At 48.5% G+C, this 17,994-nt stretch overlaps 1 protein-coding gene across 1 annotated transcript; it reads right to left on the bottom strand.

Moving 5' to 3' along the window:
• Positions 1-72: 72 nt before the first annotated feature.
• On the bottom strand, positions 73-17,956 carry TSNAXIP1 (translin associated factor X interacting protein 1). Its single transcript, XM_029211619.1, is given in 15 exon segments — positions 73-313; positions 524-630; positions 725-851; positions 1,060-1,169; positions 1,270-1,416; positions 1,570-1,695; positions 1,856-1,983; positions 2,060-2,108; positions 2,287-2,396; positions 2,399-2,455; positions 2,881-3,016; positions 3,353-3,394; positions 3,396-3,550; positions 13,639-13,741; positions 17,840-17,956. Coding segments are annotated over 15 exon segments (1,755 nt in total).
• Between the last annotated feature and the right edge of the window lie 38 nt (positions 17,957-17,994).

Here is a 17,994-nt window from a genome sequence, read left to right on the forward strand (position 1 = left end):
TTCAGACAAACAATTTTATAACAACAGTCAGAGGTTAGCAGCACGGGAGCACTCAGGCTGCCCACAGTGGCCTCAGCTTGCAGGTTCCTGCTCTCAGGGCCCCATACGCCTAACATCACTCATCTGAAGCTGTTCCAGTGCAGCCTGGAGCCTTATCACAATGCCTTCTTCCTTTTCCTCGCCCTCTTCTGGGAGTTCTGTCATGGGGAGCTGGAAGGCCTGGCTCAAATAGCTGTTTAGGGTCTGCTTGTCCAGGCTGGGATCAATGTTCATCAAGGCCTCACGTACCTTGGGTAGGGTCACCTCATCATGGCTGCCCCCACAAAGAAAGAGAGAGATAGACCTTGACTGTCCTCTCTGTACCTCAGACCCCAAGATGCCCTCTCCCAGGCTTGAGCAGTATGTAGTGCCCAGCAGCAAGCTCGGTGCATAGGGAGACCTGGGGCTTGAGGTGCTACTCTGTGACCCAACCTGTAGGACTTGCCTATGACTAAGTGAGCCTGAGGTCCCCAGGGTCACTCACAGTTCCAGGTCCAGCTCCTGCTTTAACTCCTGTAAGTATTCATCCTTTTCATCCATGTACTGTTCCCACAGCTTTTGTACAAAGGGCACGCTCTGGCCCTCCTTGTCCTGGGAAGGGGCCACAAGGCAGGGTGAGAGTACACGGGCTAGGGTCCAGCAGAGGCTAGGGCAGGACTGGGCAAGTTCCTGGGCCCCAACCCACCTCCATAAATAATACGCAGTAGTTGAGCAAGTCTGCATTGCTGCTGCTGGGATGCCAGCCCCCTGCCTCCATCAGCTCCTGAATTCTCTCGTCCTTCTTGAAGGGGAAAGTACTCTTGAGGGCAGTGCTGTAGGGAGATACGAGGGCTGACAGGCCTGGCTGATGCCTGCCTACCCATCTCCCCGCACCCCTCTGCCAGCCCCACTGGTGCTCAAAAGGGCAGAATGCACTGAGTCTGGCCTTTTCCCACCAGGCTCCCCTTCCCCCTGCACAGCTAGGAGCTTGGCCAGAGGTCATGCTGGGCTGAAGTTCGGGGTGGCCAACTGGTCTCGCACCTTAACTGCTCCATGGTTAGTAGCCCCTCGTTCTGGCTGTCAGCACTGGTCATCTCCTTCAGCAGCTATGCTGTTGTCTCATTCTGCTTGATGTACACACTCTCTTTCCTCTAGGGGGGAAGCGTTGACCATCTTGCTGTTTCCTAGAGGGGTGGGGATAGAGCTGGCCTATGCCGGAGACAAAGGGTGGAGGGCCAGGCCCAAGCTTACCTTTCCCATCAAGACTGCATAGAACTGACTCATGACCTCATTGGAGTGGAAGAGCTTGGTATATTAAAAAATGGTGTAAGCCAAGGCCATGGCATCACCAGGCCCAAAGCGACGCTCCAGGAAATTGAAGAAGAAATCTGGGAACTTCTGCAGGGTAGGGGGAAGACTGCTTGGTCAGCCTGCCCCACGTCTGTTGGCCCTCCTCCCTGTTCCCTAGCACCTTGAGGGACACCCCCACCCCCCCATGCACCAGAGGACTCAGGCAGCCACACCAGGCCAAAATGGCTAGAGAGATCTGACCTGCTCCTCAGTGATACGTTCCTTCCAGGCATCCTTGAGGAGGTTTACCACATCCTTCTTGGTTGGCTTCTTGTTCTGCATGACACCATCAAACCGAAGGAAACGGGGGATGGATTCCCCATAACCCTGTATGGAACCATGTCAGCTTATCTCTGGGCCCCTCTGTAGCCCCACCAGCAAGCAGGGCAGAGCCCCAGATAGTTCCCCCAGAACCTCAAGTCTCAGCAGCAAGGCCTGGCCATTCTGACTCTGGCCCCAAGCCTCCTGAGCCCAGGGACTCCCCTACCAGACCAGGGAAGAAGTCTTTCTCCTGGAGCAGCCCCTCACCAATCTCCAGGAGCACATCCACCAGCTGGTCGCTGTTCTTGCCCTCGGCCAGCATTTGCCAGCGATCTCGTCCTCCAGCCACCACATCTGCAGGTGGGGAGAGGGAGCTGGAGTCCAGACCACGCACTTGAGCAGTCCCTAGGGCTCCCATGGCCAGCATTACCTTCACACTTGGACCAGTCTGGCCGCGGTATGGCCATGTGCTGGATCTCCTGCAGCTCGGAGTATAACTGGTCCTGCTCCTTCAGCTCGTGTGCAACTGCAGCAGCATCTTGTGCTCCTTGCAGAACTCTTCATAGTCGTCTCTCAGGCTGTCCAGCTGTGGGCAGGGTGATTGGTCCTTGCTACTCACCTGCATGGCCCTTCGCTACCCTGCCTGCCCACCAGCACCTGCTCCTGCAGATCCTTGAGGGTCTTCTCCTGCATTTCAAAGTCCCTTCTGGGCACCACGTCTCCAAAGTTGGCCTTCACGGTGTTGAGTTCAATCTGCGTGCGGGTCAGTCTTGCCGGGCCATCTTCAGAGCCACTGTTAACTTCACAGGGTCCTCCTCCCAGACACCTGCCAGGGGGCCCGCCAGCTCATGTCACCCTGCCTCTGGTGCCTGTAGCCCAGGGCAGGGTTGAGTGTCCCTTGGGGCATGTCCCAGGTCTTCCTGCTCTCCCAGCTTGGGAACCCCTGAGTCTTTCCACAGTGCTACCAGCATAGGGCTTTGAGCTTAAATAGAGAAGCCCAGGATGTGGAGTACCAGGCCTGTCCTGCCCTTAGGGAGTCTAGGCTGCTTCAGCTGCCAGTGATTGTTTCCTTCGTAAACAACAAGTCTATGATTCTCAGGCCAGCTCAGAAGATCCACAGACCCAGGTGGCAGCAGGAACATCTCCCATCGTGAATGAGCAGATAATAGGAGAGTTGAATGAATAGGAGTGGTGAGAGCCAGACTCCTCTCCAGCGCCTCTTCAGGGGAGAGAAACCCACCTTGGGCTTACCTGGGGACTGGGCTAGTGACATGTCTTCCCGCTGGTACCGTAGCTCATTCAGGTCTGCAATAAGGATCTTACGGGCATCTTGCTCGCTGAGGTAGCACAGATACTCCTCAGCCAAGTTCTTCCTCAGTTTGGTCACCTGTTGGGAAGAGAACAAGAAAGGTAGAAGGAGGAGGAGACTGGTCATTCCTGAGAATCCAGCAAAGTGCTGAAGCTTCCTCCTGTGGAGAAAATCTGGCAGCCAAGGAGCGGGACTCTGCTGGCATTTGGGGCCATACCAAGCCAGTGCTGAGCTGAGGAGGAGGGCAGCATTTGGAGAGAGGGGTATGGGGGGAGGTGGTGGCTCTGTATATCATTCCAGGCAGAAGGGTGGACAGAGCTAGGGGGTCACCCCAGGGCTGAAGCCCTGAAGGTCACCCCTGGGGTGGGAGTGGGAGGAATTCAGGGAGTTGGTCACCACATTACTCCCTTTCACCTCACTCTGCAATGAGATCTTCTCCTCATTTTTCTTATCAATGAAGTTTTAGCAAATTCATCTTCTCTTTCTTCAGCATGGAGATTTCATCTCTCTCCTTAGCCCTCATGGCTAGGATCCTCTCGTTGCAGTCCTCATTCACAGTGACAAGCTTCGCCTTCAGGGGCTCCAGAGCCCGAATCTTCTCCCTCTGGTCGGCTAAGCAGGGACAGGTGGGAGAGTCCCTTTGGGGCCATGGAGGACAAACAACCAGGAGACACTGATCCTGAGGTCACAGTGAGTGGCTATGTCCCTTGCAAACTCGAGGAGTCTATACATGCCTGTTCAAAGCATAGCTCCTGCTTAAGTCCTTCTTGCACTTGCTTTTAAACCAGGGGCAGAGTCCTGATGAGGACCAGGGTCTCACCTATGCCATTTACCCATACGGCCTTTAGTCCTGCAGCTGCACCATGCCCAGCACCTCCTGAGCCTGGTGAGGGAAGCCCCCTCACTTCCCAGGGGTACACCCTCCCTTCTGGGCTTCACTGTCAATAGAAAAGATGCTCTCTTTCCCACAGATACTGCCCCACCATGCTTCCCAAGAATGGGAGGTAGTCAGTTGCCCTGGGGTGCCCTATCACATGACAGTGTAAGCAAAAAGGCTAAGGGGGGCTTGGTGACCTCAAAGCCCAGTTTGTAGCTGCCCCAGCCCTGCTGCAGAACCCAGAAGGTCAGACTAGGATCCTCTCTGCCTCTTCCAGTCTGGGGCCAGGCAGGGAGGCTGCAGTCTTACCCAGAATCACCTCATATGCATTCTTGATGGAGGATAGCAATGGCTTGCATGTTTTGAAGTCCTCTATGAAAAATTCAAAGATCTCTGTAAGGCTGGCAAGAAAAGGGAAACTGTCACCTCCTGGCCTATAGCTGCCACCCTCAGTGGGACCTAAGTTTTTCTTTGCTTGGATTAGAAGTGTTCTAGCATGAAGCTGCCAGGCAACTCACATTCAAATAAATGCCACAGGCACCACTGGGGTCTCTCACAGTCAGGGAGCTGAGGGGCAGCTCCATCCCTCTCAGCTGCTCTCTGGTGACCTCTCCTGGTGCTGTCTCTGAGACCTGGCAGACGACCTGGGTCAGGACCTCCCCCTCTCTACCTGAGCCCCCTCTGGCTCTCCAGGCAGCCAGCCTCCTCCATGCACTGTGCTTCAGCTGGCCTCTTACCAGCACCCCTCCCCATCTTACAGCCCTGTGGAGGCAGGAGAAGGTCTAAGGCTCTAGCTTCCAAGTAGAGGTATGGTTTCTTGTCCCACTCGGACACACAGGAAGCTTTTGGAGGCAACATTGTGTACTGGAATGAGCACAGGCTCCCGAACCAGCCCTGAGTTTGAATCCTCGCTCCACTACTACATAGCCGGATGCCTTCTCTGAGCTTCTGCTTCTTTGTTGGCGAGGTTCCTTTAGCTTGTGAGACCATATCTAAGGCCCCACTCAGAGCCTGGCACACAGACAGTGCTCAGCAAATGCTTCTGTCAGTGACTAAGTCAGAAGTGAGGGGTTCCCAGTCATCATTTCCATCTGAGCAGGGATTGGGTGATTCCTTCCCTAATATGCATCAGAATCTAGGTTACATCTAGATTTCTCTCTGTATCTGGCTAAGTTCCTCAAGCTTGGGGCTGTTGTTACTGGGCTGGTAGACATTGTATGACCCCTGCTTGTCCAACTGCCAGGATTTAGGCTCCATTCACTGATACCCAGTGACCCAAGATAGGTGCTGGGGATCACAGAAGGGACTGGAGTCAGTATTCAGGCCACCTGACTCAGGTAAAGAAACCCAACCCTCAGGAGAGTTTTGGTTCCATGCTGGTAGACTTGCCTGCTCACTGGCTTTGTTAGAGAACAAGTTTCTCTTACCAGGAAGGGGAACCCAAGAGAGCTGGGAAAGGCTGGTCTCGCCTGAATGTCTGAAGTGCCTAGTCCTGGTGAGTAAGGTTTCTTCCCAGCCCTGCCCCTGCCCTCCCCCCAGTTATTCTGTGGCTCTGACCTGCAGCCTTAGCTCCTGGGCAGAATCTGTGCCCAGGTCCAGCAGGAGGAGCTCCTTGTGTAGGTAGTTCTCTAGTTGCTCTAGGTACCTTGGCTTGGTAGTGCCCAGGGGCTGCTGCTGCCAGCTACTGCAGGGAGTGGTGGACTGAGATGTGATGGACACCCCACCAGGCCCTTGTGCCCTGGGTCTGGGGCAGCAACACCCCTGCACTGTTTCTGGGCCCAGTCCGTCCACCATCAGGCTAACCCTGGTTTACCCTACTCGCTTCCGGTAGTCATCTGAACAGGGCTTTCGATTATGCAGAATGGTCTGGTCACTGATGTATGTGGGCCTTGGGGACAGGTGGCCACCGATGGAGAACGGACAGGACTATAAGAAGGGACAGGTGGGGTTACCATGACAATATTGCTCCCCTTCCTGATGTTCCTCTCCAGGCTCCTCCTCCACTCCTGGGTTCCGCCCCCCAACATCTCTTAATATGATTCGTAATTAAGACTGTGGTCCTTAGAGTTAGAGAGGGATTAGATTAAACCCTAGGGCCCCCTTATTGGTTATGTGACCACAGTCTGAGCCTCAGTCTCTGCATCTGTAAAATGGGAATGGTTGTGCTCCCCATTGCGTTGTATTGATGTGAGAATGCAACGAGAAAGAATAGAGAGTGGTTTACACAGACTCAGGCACCTTCTAGGAGCTCAGTAAAGGTGAGTTCTGTAGGTTTGTCAGTGAGTATTGAATACCTATGCTATGAAAACAGATATGAGTACTTACTGGGACCATCTCTTGCCCCCACAGCACAGTCCAGCTAAAGAGAGACAGGGGAGGGCAGGCCCAGCCTCAAGCCTGGACTCTCAGGCAGGACTGCAGAGATGCAGCAGGGTGACCTGTGGACCCCGGGAGGAGACTAGGCTCTACCCCCTGGGGGAGGGGGAGGGGAGAGGTGGTAGGGCCCTGAAGCAGTGGGATCTCATTTTGAACCTTGAGCAGGGGTACGGGGTAGTAGTATTTATGAGCTTGTTTTTTCAACTTTTGATGAAATACTCAAAACATGAGAGAAAAAAATGACTCTCTTACCCAGCGAAGCCTACTTCTAGGGTTCATCCATTCAGTCATTCATTTGTTCATCAAACATTTCTGGGTCCATAGCACATGCCAGCCCCTGCTGGGTTCTGGGACATGAAGGAAGCTGGGGGTATGATGGAAGTGGGATGACAAATGAACTGATAAGCAGGTAGTAACTGAAGCTGATGCAGGTCACAGGAGTGTTGGGGCCCTGACTGGAGGGTGCCAGGGGAGGCTGGTCCTCTTAGAGGAGGAAGTGATGATGTCAGTGATTTCAGTAAAGCTTGAGTGACTTCATGGGAGGAGCTGAGGTCACTCTGGAAGAGAGTGATGTGTCAGGGGAGGTGGGGGGGTGGTGCACAAAGACTGCCTGGGTAGCACCAATACCTCAGGGAAACAGCAGGAGTTTTGAAGGGCTATGAACAGCGGCCAATGCCCAAGGAGGGCAGGCTGGCTGAGGCTGAGGTCTGGGCTGGCCAGTGCATAGGGGACAGAGATGAAGCAGCAGCTTCATGCCTAAGGGCAGTCCTCAAAGCCTTACTTGTGACTATGAAAAAGTCAGAAAACTGCTAAGTGTCTAAAAACAGAAGATTCTTATACAGGCATGAAGTGTTTACAAAGAGGCTTAACATGTACTATATCTCTAAGCGTTAAGTAAAGCCTGAAATTAGAGAATAAGCACAACCAGGTAAGATGATAAACCAGAAAAGATGGAGGAAATAATCCAAAAGGTTATCAGTAATTATTCTTCAATGATAGGCCCATGGGTGCTTATGTGTCTGTAATCGTGTATTTTTCAAATTTTTCTACAATGCACATAAGTTACTTTGAAGTTTAAAAGAACATTGAATTATTGAATTCAGTATTAAAGCCTCCTCTGTGGAAGGCCCTGAGCTCAGCTTCCAGGTTCTTCTGAGATGGAGAGAGACTAGGCCTACCACCCATGTCCCACACATCCAGGTTCTAGGAGTCCTTCCAGGCTAATGGTAACCGGCTTCTGACGCTCTTAATGTGGAAAATGCCACTGTTTCCTTGGGCTCTTCTTTGCATTCTATTAGTTCTACCTATTTTTTCTCAATCTTGCATCATTCATCCTTTCCCTAAATATTTTGGAAAGTACATAGTAAGCCTTGTTGCTAGGTCCCAGGGAGGACTCCACCCTCTTGCAAGGGTCTAGGTTGACCCTATCTCTGTACTTCCAGAACTGATGGCATCATACTTCACACTCTTCATAGTCTTTTTTTTTTTCCTAATTGAAGTATAGTTGATTTACAATGTTGTGTTAGCACTCTTCATAGTCTTAAGTAACACTCAGCAAATATTGTGGAATAAATATTTAAGGGAGCACAATAATTTAGCTGGATGCAAGGCATAATAAAAACGAAAACGCTACTTATTGGGTGTATATGTTCACACATGCTTTCCCTGGGTCCAGAATGCTCCAGCTTGACTATTCAACCTTAGCATCTCAGGGGTTCTCCCTGATACTCTTCCCAATCCCAGCGCCCACACCTCCCCATCATCACACCCCCATCTTCTCTCAGAAACACAGACTTTGTCTGTCTTGTTTACCACTGTATCCACAGTGCCTGGCACACAGTGGGAATCAACAAATATTTGTTGAATAGATAAAAACCTAGGGGGGGAAAGAGAGATGATGAAACAGAATTGTAAAGAGTTTAAAGCCCTCCTATCAAAATAAGCTACATCAAGCAGAGAAAAGTAAAAGATAAATACTAAGAGTAATACAGTTGATAATGACAGGTGAGTAGATTTATACATAAATTAAACGGAAATAAAGAAGGACAATCTTTTAATGTATACAAAAAACTAATCGTAGGCCACAGATAAGGTGTTAACACATTTTTAAATGAGAAACTGTATACCTTGGATTTCCTGATATAACACAATGAAATAAGAACTGATAATATAAACATACCTCTAAAACACTTAACCATTTACAGAAATTTAAAAATAAATTAATATTTTTCCTGACCCATTTATTACTTAAAGTAAAAATACAACATGTTATAGAAATGTTAAAATTACATGTTCAAAATGTTTGGGATATGATCAGAAAAGCACTCACAAGTTTTTAATTGCTTAAAATCCTTTCACTATCTAAAAATAAATGGTTGGGGCTTCCCTGGTGGCGCAGTGGTTAAGAATCCGCCTGCCAATGCAGGGGACACGGGTTCGAGCCCTGGTCCAGAAAGATCCCAATGCCGCGGAGCAACTAAGCCCGTGTGCCACAACTACTGAGTCTGCACTCTAGAGCCCGTGAGACACAACTACTGAAGCCCGCACACCTAGAGCCTGTGCTCCGCAACAAGAGAAGCCACCGCAATGAGAAGCCTGCGCACCACGACGAGGAGTAGCCCCCACTCGCCACAACTAGAGAAAGCCTGCGTGCAGCAATGAAGACCCAACGCAGCCAATCGATCAATCAATCAATCGTTCTGATGAACCTAGGGGCAGGACAGGAATAAAGACGCAGACATAGAGAATGGACTTGAGGACACGGGGAGGGGGGAAGGGTAAGCTGGGACGAAGTGAGAGAGTAGTATTAACGTATGTACACTACCAAATATAAAATAGCTAGCTAGTGGGAAGCAGCTGCATGGCACAGGGAAATCAGCTCAGTGCTTTGTGACCACCTAGAGGGGTGGGATAGGGAGGGTGGGAGGGACGTGCAAGAGGGAGGGGATATGGGGATATTTGTATACATATAGCTGATTCACTTTGTTATACAGCAGAAACTAACACAACATTGTAAAGCAATTACACTACAATAAAGATGTAAAAAAATAAAATAAAATCCTTTCACTATTAGGAAAGAAAGCCTCAAGCCTGTGGTTGCCTGAAAAGGAAAAAAATATCAATAAAAATTTTAAACATAGGAAATAAAAGTAGAAATAGATAAACTGGAAACATGAGAAGCCAAACTTAAAAATCAAGACAGAAAAAGTTTTTTTGAAAGACTATTCAAATTGATGTGATTTTTATAAAAGGGCAAAGTAACCCTGGAAGACACCTGGGAAGTTGTCAAAAAAGCACCTAACCCTGGTCAGTTAATGATAAGTTTTTCACATTTTCAAGAGGCCAGGCCAACAAGCACATGAAAAGATGCTCAATATCGTTAATTATTAGAGAAATGCAAATCAAAAGTACAATGAGGTATCACTTCACACCAGTCAGAATGGCCATGATTAAAAAGTCTACAAATAATAAATGCTGGAGAGGGTGTGGAGAAAAAGGAACCCTCCTACACTGCTGGTAGGAATGTAAATTGGTGCAGCCACTATGGAGAACAGTATGGAGGTTTTTTGAAAAAACTAAAAATAGATTTACCATATGATCCTGCTCCTGGGCATATTTCCAGAGAAAATTGTAATTCGAAAAGATACATGCACCCCAATGTTCATAGCAGCACTATTTACAATAGCTAAGACATGGAAGCAACCTGAGTGTTGATCAACAGATGAATGGCTAAAGAAGATGTGGTACATATATACAATGGAATACTACTCTCAGTCATAAAAGAGAATGCAATAATGCCGTTTGCAGCAACACGGATGGACCTAGAGACTATCATATTAATGAAGTAAGTCAGAGAAACACAAATATATAATATCACTTATATGTGGAATCCAAAAAAATGATACAGGGCTTCCCTGGTGGCGCAGTGGTTAAGAATCTGCCTGCCAAAGCAGGGGACACGGGTTCGAGCCTTGGTCCGGGAAGATCCCACATGCCGCGGAGAAACTAAGCTCGTGCGCCACAACTGCTGAGCCTGCATGCCACAACTACTGAAGCCCATGCGCCCTAGAGCCCGTGCTCTGCAACAACAGAAGCCACCGCGATGAGAAGCCCACGCACCACAAGGACAAGTAGCCCCCGCTCTCCGCAACTAGAGAAAGCCCGCACAGCAACGAAGACCCAACGCAGCCAAAAATAAATAAATAAATTTATAAAAATAAAATAAAATAAAATTTAAAAATGATACAAATGAACTTATTTACAAAACATAAATAGGCTCACAGGCACAGAAAACAAACTTATGGTTACCAAATGGGATAGAGGGGTGGGTGTGGGGGAGATAAATTAGGAGTTTGGGATTAACATATACACACTACTATATATAAAACTGCTAAACGACAGGGACCTACTGTATAGCACAGGGAACTATATTCAATATCTTGTAATAACCTATAATGGAAAAGAACCTGAAAAAGAATATATATATTATATATGTAAAGCTGAATTACTTTTCTGTACACTTAAAACTAAGACAACATTGTAAATTAACCAGACTTCAGTTAAAAACAAACAAACAAACAAAAAACAAGAACAAAAACAAAGGGAGACTAGCCTTGAAAATTTCCTGAGCAGACAAAACCAGTTTAGTCATAGAAATAAAGCTTAATTTAGCTTATTTTGGGAGACTTAAAAAATAAAAAAGGCCCATCTTCGTGCTCTGTCTGCCGTTTCTGTAAAGAGAAAAAAGTCACCCTACTTTGATTGCTGGGCATGTGCTGCTTTCTTGTCCTGGTTGTTAACAGCTGGTAAGGCCTCCACAAGCGGGTGGTTGGGAGGCGGCTTTCCCGGGAGCTCCGTGCTCTCTGCTTCCCCCTGCAGGTGAAAATGGGAAGGGCGGCCCCGGGGGTCGGGGGCGGCAGGAGGCAACAGCGTCCTCTGGTGGTTGAGAACGGTGTTACTGCCGCCGCGCAGAAGAAAGGGAGTGAAAGAGCCTGGCCCCAGGTCCACTGAGAAGGTGGCAGCTGAGGGGGACGGGGAGAAGGCGCCGCAAGTAATCGGATCTTTCGGGACTGTGGCTGCGCTTGGTCTCCGCTTAGAGTCCACATACCCCTTTCCCTCCCTGATGTCAGGGTCCCCATGTTTGAAGTACCCAGCCTCACAAAGTGTACAGCTCATGTGTCCCCAGATCCTCCAGACAAGACATACTCGCACAAAGAAAACCACCACAGCCCACAGTTCTCCACTGTGAGCTGGAGTTATAAATTTGCTCAGATGTGTTTTTTCACCTGTAAGATTTGGACAATGGCTGTTTGCTTTTTAAATAGTAATAACAATCTTATGATCGTATCAACAAAAGCCCCCAAATCTTAATAACACAGTATTTTTTTTTTAATTTCAGGGAAGAATATTCTTCCTTTTTTTTTTTTTTTTTTTTTTGCCACGCCACGTGGCATGCAGGAATGTAGGACCTTAGCTCCCAGACCGGGGATGGAACCTGTGCCCCCTGTAGTGGAAGTGTGCAGTCCTAACCACTGTACTGCCAGGGAATTCCCCAGCATTCATTTTTATTTTTATTTTTATTTATTTATTTATTTATTTTAGGTAAGAAGTGGATTTATTTAGAGAGAAACACACTACACAGACAGAGTGTGGGCCATCTCAGAACGTGAGAAAGGCACCAGGGTATGGGGTTGTTAGTTTTCATAGGGGTGGGTAATTTCATAGGCTAATAAGTGGGAGGAGTATTCCAGCTATTTTAGGAAGGGCCTAGGATTTCCGGGAATTGGGCCACCACCCACTTTTTGATCCTTATGGTCAGTCTTGGAACTGTCACGGCATCTGTGGATGTCATTTAGCTTGCTGATGTGAGCATATACTGAGGCTAAAGGTCTAGTGGAATTCGACTTGTCCGCCATCTTGGACCCATTGGGTTCTAATCAATTTATGTCATGTCCTCGGGCTATGTCATTCTTTCAAAGGTTGTGCCCTGCCCCCTTCCCTCCTGTTTCATTCCCCTCTCAGAGATTTTACTCCCATATTTTTATCGGAAGCAGAGGGCGATAGTCTGTCTTCTGTAACTGCTTCCAGGCTGAGTAGGGGCATCAATCCTGTCTGTCAGGGAGTAAAAATCTCCTGATGCCTGATCTAGGGGCCCCAGGGGCAGGGCAGCTCCTTGTTTTAAGTCGGTATGGGCTGGAATCCTCACATAGCCAGCATCTTAATGTGGAGCTATTGTAATTGTTTCCGTAGCCTTTCTATGAATCTCCTTGATGATGAAGCACTTTTTTTTAACAGCATCAGAGTACAAAAATATAGTTTTAGATGCTATCCCTTCCAAGGTAGTCTCCCAACCAGGTGTTAGTTCCCTGGAAGTCGCAAAGAGATGGCACAGAAGACGTCACCAACGGTGTTGATGATGAACAGGAGTTGGTCTAGCTATAAGCTTATTACTGTCCCTTCGTGGTCACCAGCTGAAACTGTGCACGTCAAATACAGACTTGAACCCACGTGGCCGGGACTCAAACCCGGTCAAAACCCTGATTGGGACTCGAACCCACATGGCTGGGGCTCGAACCTGGCCAAAACCCAGACTGGGACTCAAACCCGGCCAAAACCCTAATTGGGACTCGAACCCTCATGGCTGGGGCTCAGACCCGGCCAACACCCACAGTCTTCCAACTGAGATCACACACCTGGTTTCAGGACTTAATGAAGCTCAGGTTCTTGACGTCTCATTGCAGAAAGAATTCAGTGAGAGACAAAGTAATAGGTAAGAAGTGGATTTATTTAGAGAGAAACACACTCCACAGACAGAGTGTGGGCCACCTCAGAAGGTGAGAAAGGCCCCCAGCATTCATTTTTATATAAAAACTTTAAAGAACATGAATGGAGGGAGAACCTGTCATGAGGCTGGTAAAGAGTCTCTACCTCCAGTGCAGAGCCAACAGCACAATGGAGAAACATCCTTTACTACTGTCTTCACATACATACAGCAATTATGGTGCACATATACCAGCCACTCAAGTACCACATCAGGCACTGTGGCCATAAAGACAAAAAGATATAGTCATAGCTCTGAAGGACCTTGACAGATCTGGTGGGACCATCCCAGCACCCAGAAGAATGCCTGGCTCATGGCAGGCTGGATGAAGAAATGAGGTCCACTCCAGAATGCTGCGTTGCAGGGGAAGGTTATCTGTGGGTAGGAGCTGAGTCCCTCTCTGCTCGGGAAGGTCTGGGAAGCCTGTTCCGGTGAGGTGCAGCAAGTGTGCATGTTCCCCCACCCCAGAGCCTGCTGGGCCTGGCCTCTGAGCCACACTCCCCTAACTGGGGAGAAACCGCTTGGTGGGGCATGGTTCGGGTGGGTGGTGCTTTTGGGTTGCAAAGAGGGAGGCAGAAACGATCTGGGGATCAAAATTTAGGGTTCCAACAGGACACGGCCACTAACCAGCAACGTCTTCCGTTTCTGAGAAAGCTTGCGTTTCTGGGTATTCTTGGCTTCTGTGAGGAAGGAATCATCTACGATCACTCCTAAAGGTCGCAAGTGTGCTCTGCACAGAGAAGGAGAAGGAAGTGGTGGGTGACAGAGCCTTGAGTGGGAAGTACACTTCCGCTCTTCCCAGAGCCACAAGACATGGCTTCCTTTCCCCTCAGAGCCAGGCTCTGGGTCTTCCCAGTGCTGCCTCCAGATTCCCAGAGGTGCTGCCAGCAAGCTCCTGGCTCGGGGCCCAAACCATTTTCCCACATTCCCAGAAACCTTCTCATCACTAGAGTCTCAACAACTCCTGCAGTGGCAGGACACCCTCACCATGAACCCAGAGAACCCTGCAGGCCTATACTTCCCTTCAGTGTTTAGCTGTGGCTGTGATGACAGTTCCGTGCATGTGACAGCCACATTCTGGGGGTGTGATACCAAAAGCAGGTGCTATAGGACAAGAAGTACAGGGTCTGGGGTCCAAGAGCCAGGGTGGGAGTCTTGAGCCTCTACTTACTGGCTGATAGGGCCCAGAGGCTGACATCTGTGTTTCCAATAGGGACCCCCTTGGGCAAGTTATTTAACTTCTTTCAGCCCCGTTTCCTCACAAGGAGGTGGAGACAGTTCTTGCATTTTCTATCTCACAATGTTGTGAAGTTTAAATAAGAGTAAAAGAGATATGCAAAAATAACCTGTAGGGACTTCCTCGGTGGCGCAGTGGTTAAGAATCCACCTGCCAATGCAGGGGACACGGGTTCAAGCCCTGGTACAGGAAGATCCCACATGCTGCAGAGCTACTAAGCCCGTGAGCCACAACTACTGAGCCTGCGCTCTAGAGCCCGCAAGCCACAACTACTGAAGCCCACACACCTACAGCCCGTGCTTTGAAACAAGAGAAGCCATGGCAATGAGAAGCCCGCGCACCACAATGAAGAGTAGCCCCCGCTCGCCACAACTAGAAAAAGCCAGCAAGCAGCAACGAAGACCCAACGCAGCCAAAAAATTAAAAATTAATTAATTTTAAAAAACATTAAAAAAAATAAACTGTAAACTGCAAGGAGCTGCAGAGATATTAACTGTGACAGCAGGATGCGGGAAAAGTGGATCATAAGGAACCACTTTTAACTCCTAGGCCTCTTGGGGAGAGCCATCATTGCTCAAGCTAGGAAGGCATTTGGGGGTCTAGAGGAAGGGCTGCCTGTGGGCAGTCAGACTTAGGTGGAACAAAAGGAAGAAGTGATCCCAGTAATCCATGGTGGTGGCGGGTGGGAGTGAGTTATGCCACCAGATAGACTTGTGTCTTCATTCCCCTTGCTAGCTGGTGGCCTTGGGTATGCTGTTTAACCTCTTGAAGCTCAGTGTCCTTGTCCATAAAACTGAGACAAGGATTACCCAAACTCCAGGGAAGTTGAGAGCAGTGACGTGATCCCAGTTGGGAAACCCTGTCCTGCAGGGTTCTTCAGTCCTACTTCATGGAGCAGTGACACCCCAAACTCCAGTTCTCTATTGTCTCTAAACTGAACAAGTGTGAGCAAACCATGTTGAATATGCAGCTGGTGTGGAAAAGGAAAGGCTTTTGCTCAGATGTTTATGGGTTTGAAACAGGATGCAGCAGATCAACCCACCTGCTCACTGGGTTAAATCATACCTTCCTGTCAAGACCAGTCAATTTTCTAAACTCTGTTCTTGCTCCTACTGGAACTACCACATGGGGCAATGTAAGCAAGAAAACTATGGGGAACTCTACAAATCCTGAGAAGTTGCCAGATGGAAAATCTCAGTAGGTAACATGTTAGGTTTTTTTTTTTTTTTTTTCAGAAAGAACTCAGTGAGAGACAAAGTGATATGTAAGAGGTGGATTTATTTGGAGAGAAACACACTCCACAGACAGAGTGTGGGCCATCTCAAAGGCGAGAGCAGCCGGTAACATGTTAGTTTTGAATGCCAAGGGAGACAGTAGTCAAAAAGAGATTCGCAAATATTAATTTTAAAACCATCTGGGGCTTCACTGGTGGTGCAGTGGTTAAGAATCCACCTGCCAAAGCAGGGACACAGGTTCGAGCCCTGGTCCAGGAAGATCCCACATGCCGTGGAGCAACTAAGCCTGTGTGCCACAACTACTGAGCCTGCGCTCTAGAGCCCGCAAGCCACAACTACTGAGCCCGCATCCTGCAACTACTGAAGCCCACGAGCCACAACTACTGAGCCCGCATGCTGCAACTACCGAAGCCCGCGTGCCTAGAGCCCGTGCTCTGCAACAAGAGAAGCCACCGCAATGAGAAGCCTGTGCACTGCAACGAAGAGTAGCCCCCGCTCGTCGCAACTAGAGAAAGCCCGCTTGCAGCAACGAAGACCCAAAGCAGCCAAAAATAAATAAATAAAATAAATAAATTTAAAAACACCTGGTAGAGTCTATACACTTACCCAAAAAGCTTAGGATGCTTCTTTAGTATTATATTAAATATTTTACACCAATTCTCAGAGAGGAATGGGAAATAGATTATATTTCTACTTCAAAGGTGGAGAAAACTCAGTTATTTAACTAATGGCAAGCAGTGGGTTTGACAGGGGGTAAATCCTGGTATTGAGTGAAGTCAAGCTACTGAGTTCCATCCACAAATCTACTGTGCCAGGGATGTGAGGCTGATAGGAGAAAGCCAATGGGGAGGGGAAACCTGCCACAGGAAAATGCACAATTCAAAGGTCCCTTTATTTATTTTTTTGGGTACACTGTGTGGCTTGCGGGATCTTAGTTCCCCGAGCAGGGATTGAACCCAGGCCCTCGGCAGTAAGAGTGCAGTGTCCTAACCACTGGACCACCAGGGAATTCCCTCAAAGTCCCTTTTAGAGGGTCCTGCTGACATTCGTGTAGTGCTAAAGTCTGGCCCATGCTTCATCATCCTGGCCCTGCTCTAAGGCGAGCTGGAGGAGGACACCCACACTATTCCTCTAAGGGAAGCAGTGAGCTTGGCCCAATATACTACACACCACTAAACACTGGTGAATGAAGAATATGGGCAAGAATGATGTTTTGTACTGTCACCAAATTCAGCATCAGCAATTACATTGTGCTTCCTTCTTAAAATACATGGGGATTCTCTTTCTGAGTCCATTTCATATCCCTTTCAAACATGATTGCAGTTTCCTAAATCATTCGTGTGCTGGGTAACAACACTCTTTCTCAAGCTTGCTGTCTGGTTTTTGTGATTCATTTCGTGACTTTTCTCGGCTTTCTCTGTCAAGGCGGCATTTAATTTCTTGACTTTTCTAAGCTTTCTCTGTCAAGGCAGCTGACCATGGGGGATTAGAGTTTAGGTGAGATCACGTTTTTTGCATTAGGAATGAGCAGAAGCGAGAAAGTACATTCATTAAACACTTACTGAATCCTATTATGTGCAAGAGCTGTCATGAGAGCTTCATATATGCTGCCTAAATTTTCCCAACAGTTTAAGGTGGGCTGTGTCATTCCCATGTTTGAGATATGGAAACAGAGGCCCAGAACTTAAGAGCCTTCTCTTAGCTCTCAGAGCTAGAAAGGTATTTAGCCAAAATTTTTGTTTTAATATGTATACTTTGTGGCTTTCCTGGCTAACGGAGCTTGTTATCATATTTGCAGTGTCCAGATGCTGCACCCCTGAAGACAGGCAGGAGCTACCTTGAGGCCATGGGATGTTCTTGGGCTGCTTAGAGATGCTTCTTTGTCATAAGCCAGTGGGTGAAGAGGTTGTTTATCCTTGTGGCTAAGATCTCAGGTATGGGTCTCACATGGCTGGGTTCAAATACTAGCTCCATCACTTATAAACATGTGTAAGACACATGATCTCTTCAGGATTCTATTTCTTTATTTGTAAAATAGTGATATTACTACCTTATAGAGTTGTTGTGAGGGTTAAATATGGTGTAAAGAGCACTTGGCACACAATACACGCTTAATACGGAAAAGCTGGCTATTACTAATGATAAAGTGCGCCTGCCCTTTTACTAGAATATAACGACCTTCCTGGGCTGACAAGTCATCTGAGATTCTAACTGTTTGTGCACCACTGATCCTGTGGGGTTGGAGCCCCAAATCAAAGGACAGAGGCAGGAAGTGCAGAGGTCCGAATCAGGTACCATTTCTCTTTCTGGAAGTACTCAAGGCCTCCTCTCCGCCCTCAGTTAGGCCAGCGCCTACCTCAACGTGGTCGCGAAGCTGGGGCACTGCGGCTTCGGGGAGTCTGTGACCCTATGGCAGCCGGGCAGCCAGCACCAGTGGCCAGGGAAGCTGTGGTAGTTTACAGCCCGTAGCCATGGCGACCAGGTCCCAGCAGCCCAGCGAAGGGGACGGGG

This window comes from Monodon monoceros, unplaced genomic scaffold (assembly GCF_005190385.1).
Source record: "Monodon monoceros isolate NGI ecotype Baffin Bay Population unplaced genomic scaffold, NGI_Narwhal_1 Super_Scaffold_10, whole genome shotgun sequence".
NCBI lineage: Eukaryota > Metazoa > Chordata > Mammalia > Artiodactyla > Monodontidae > Monodon > Monodon monoceros.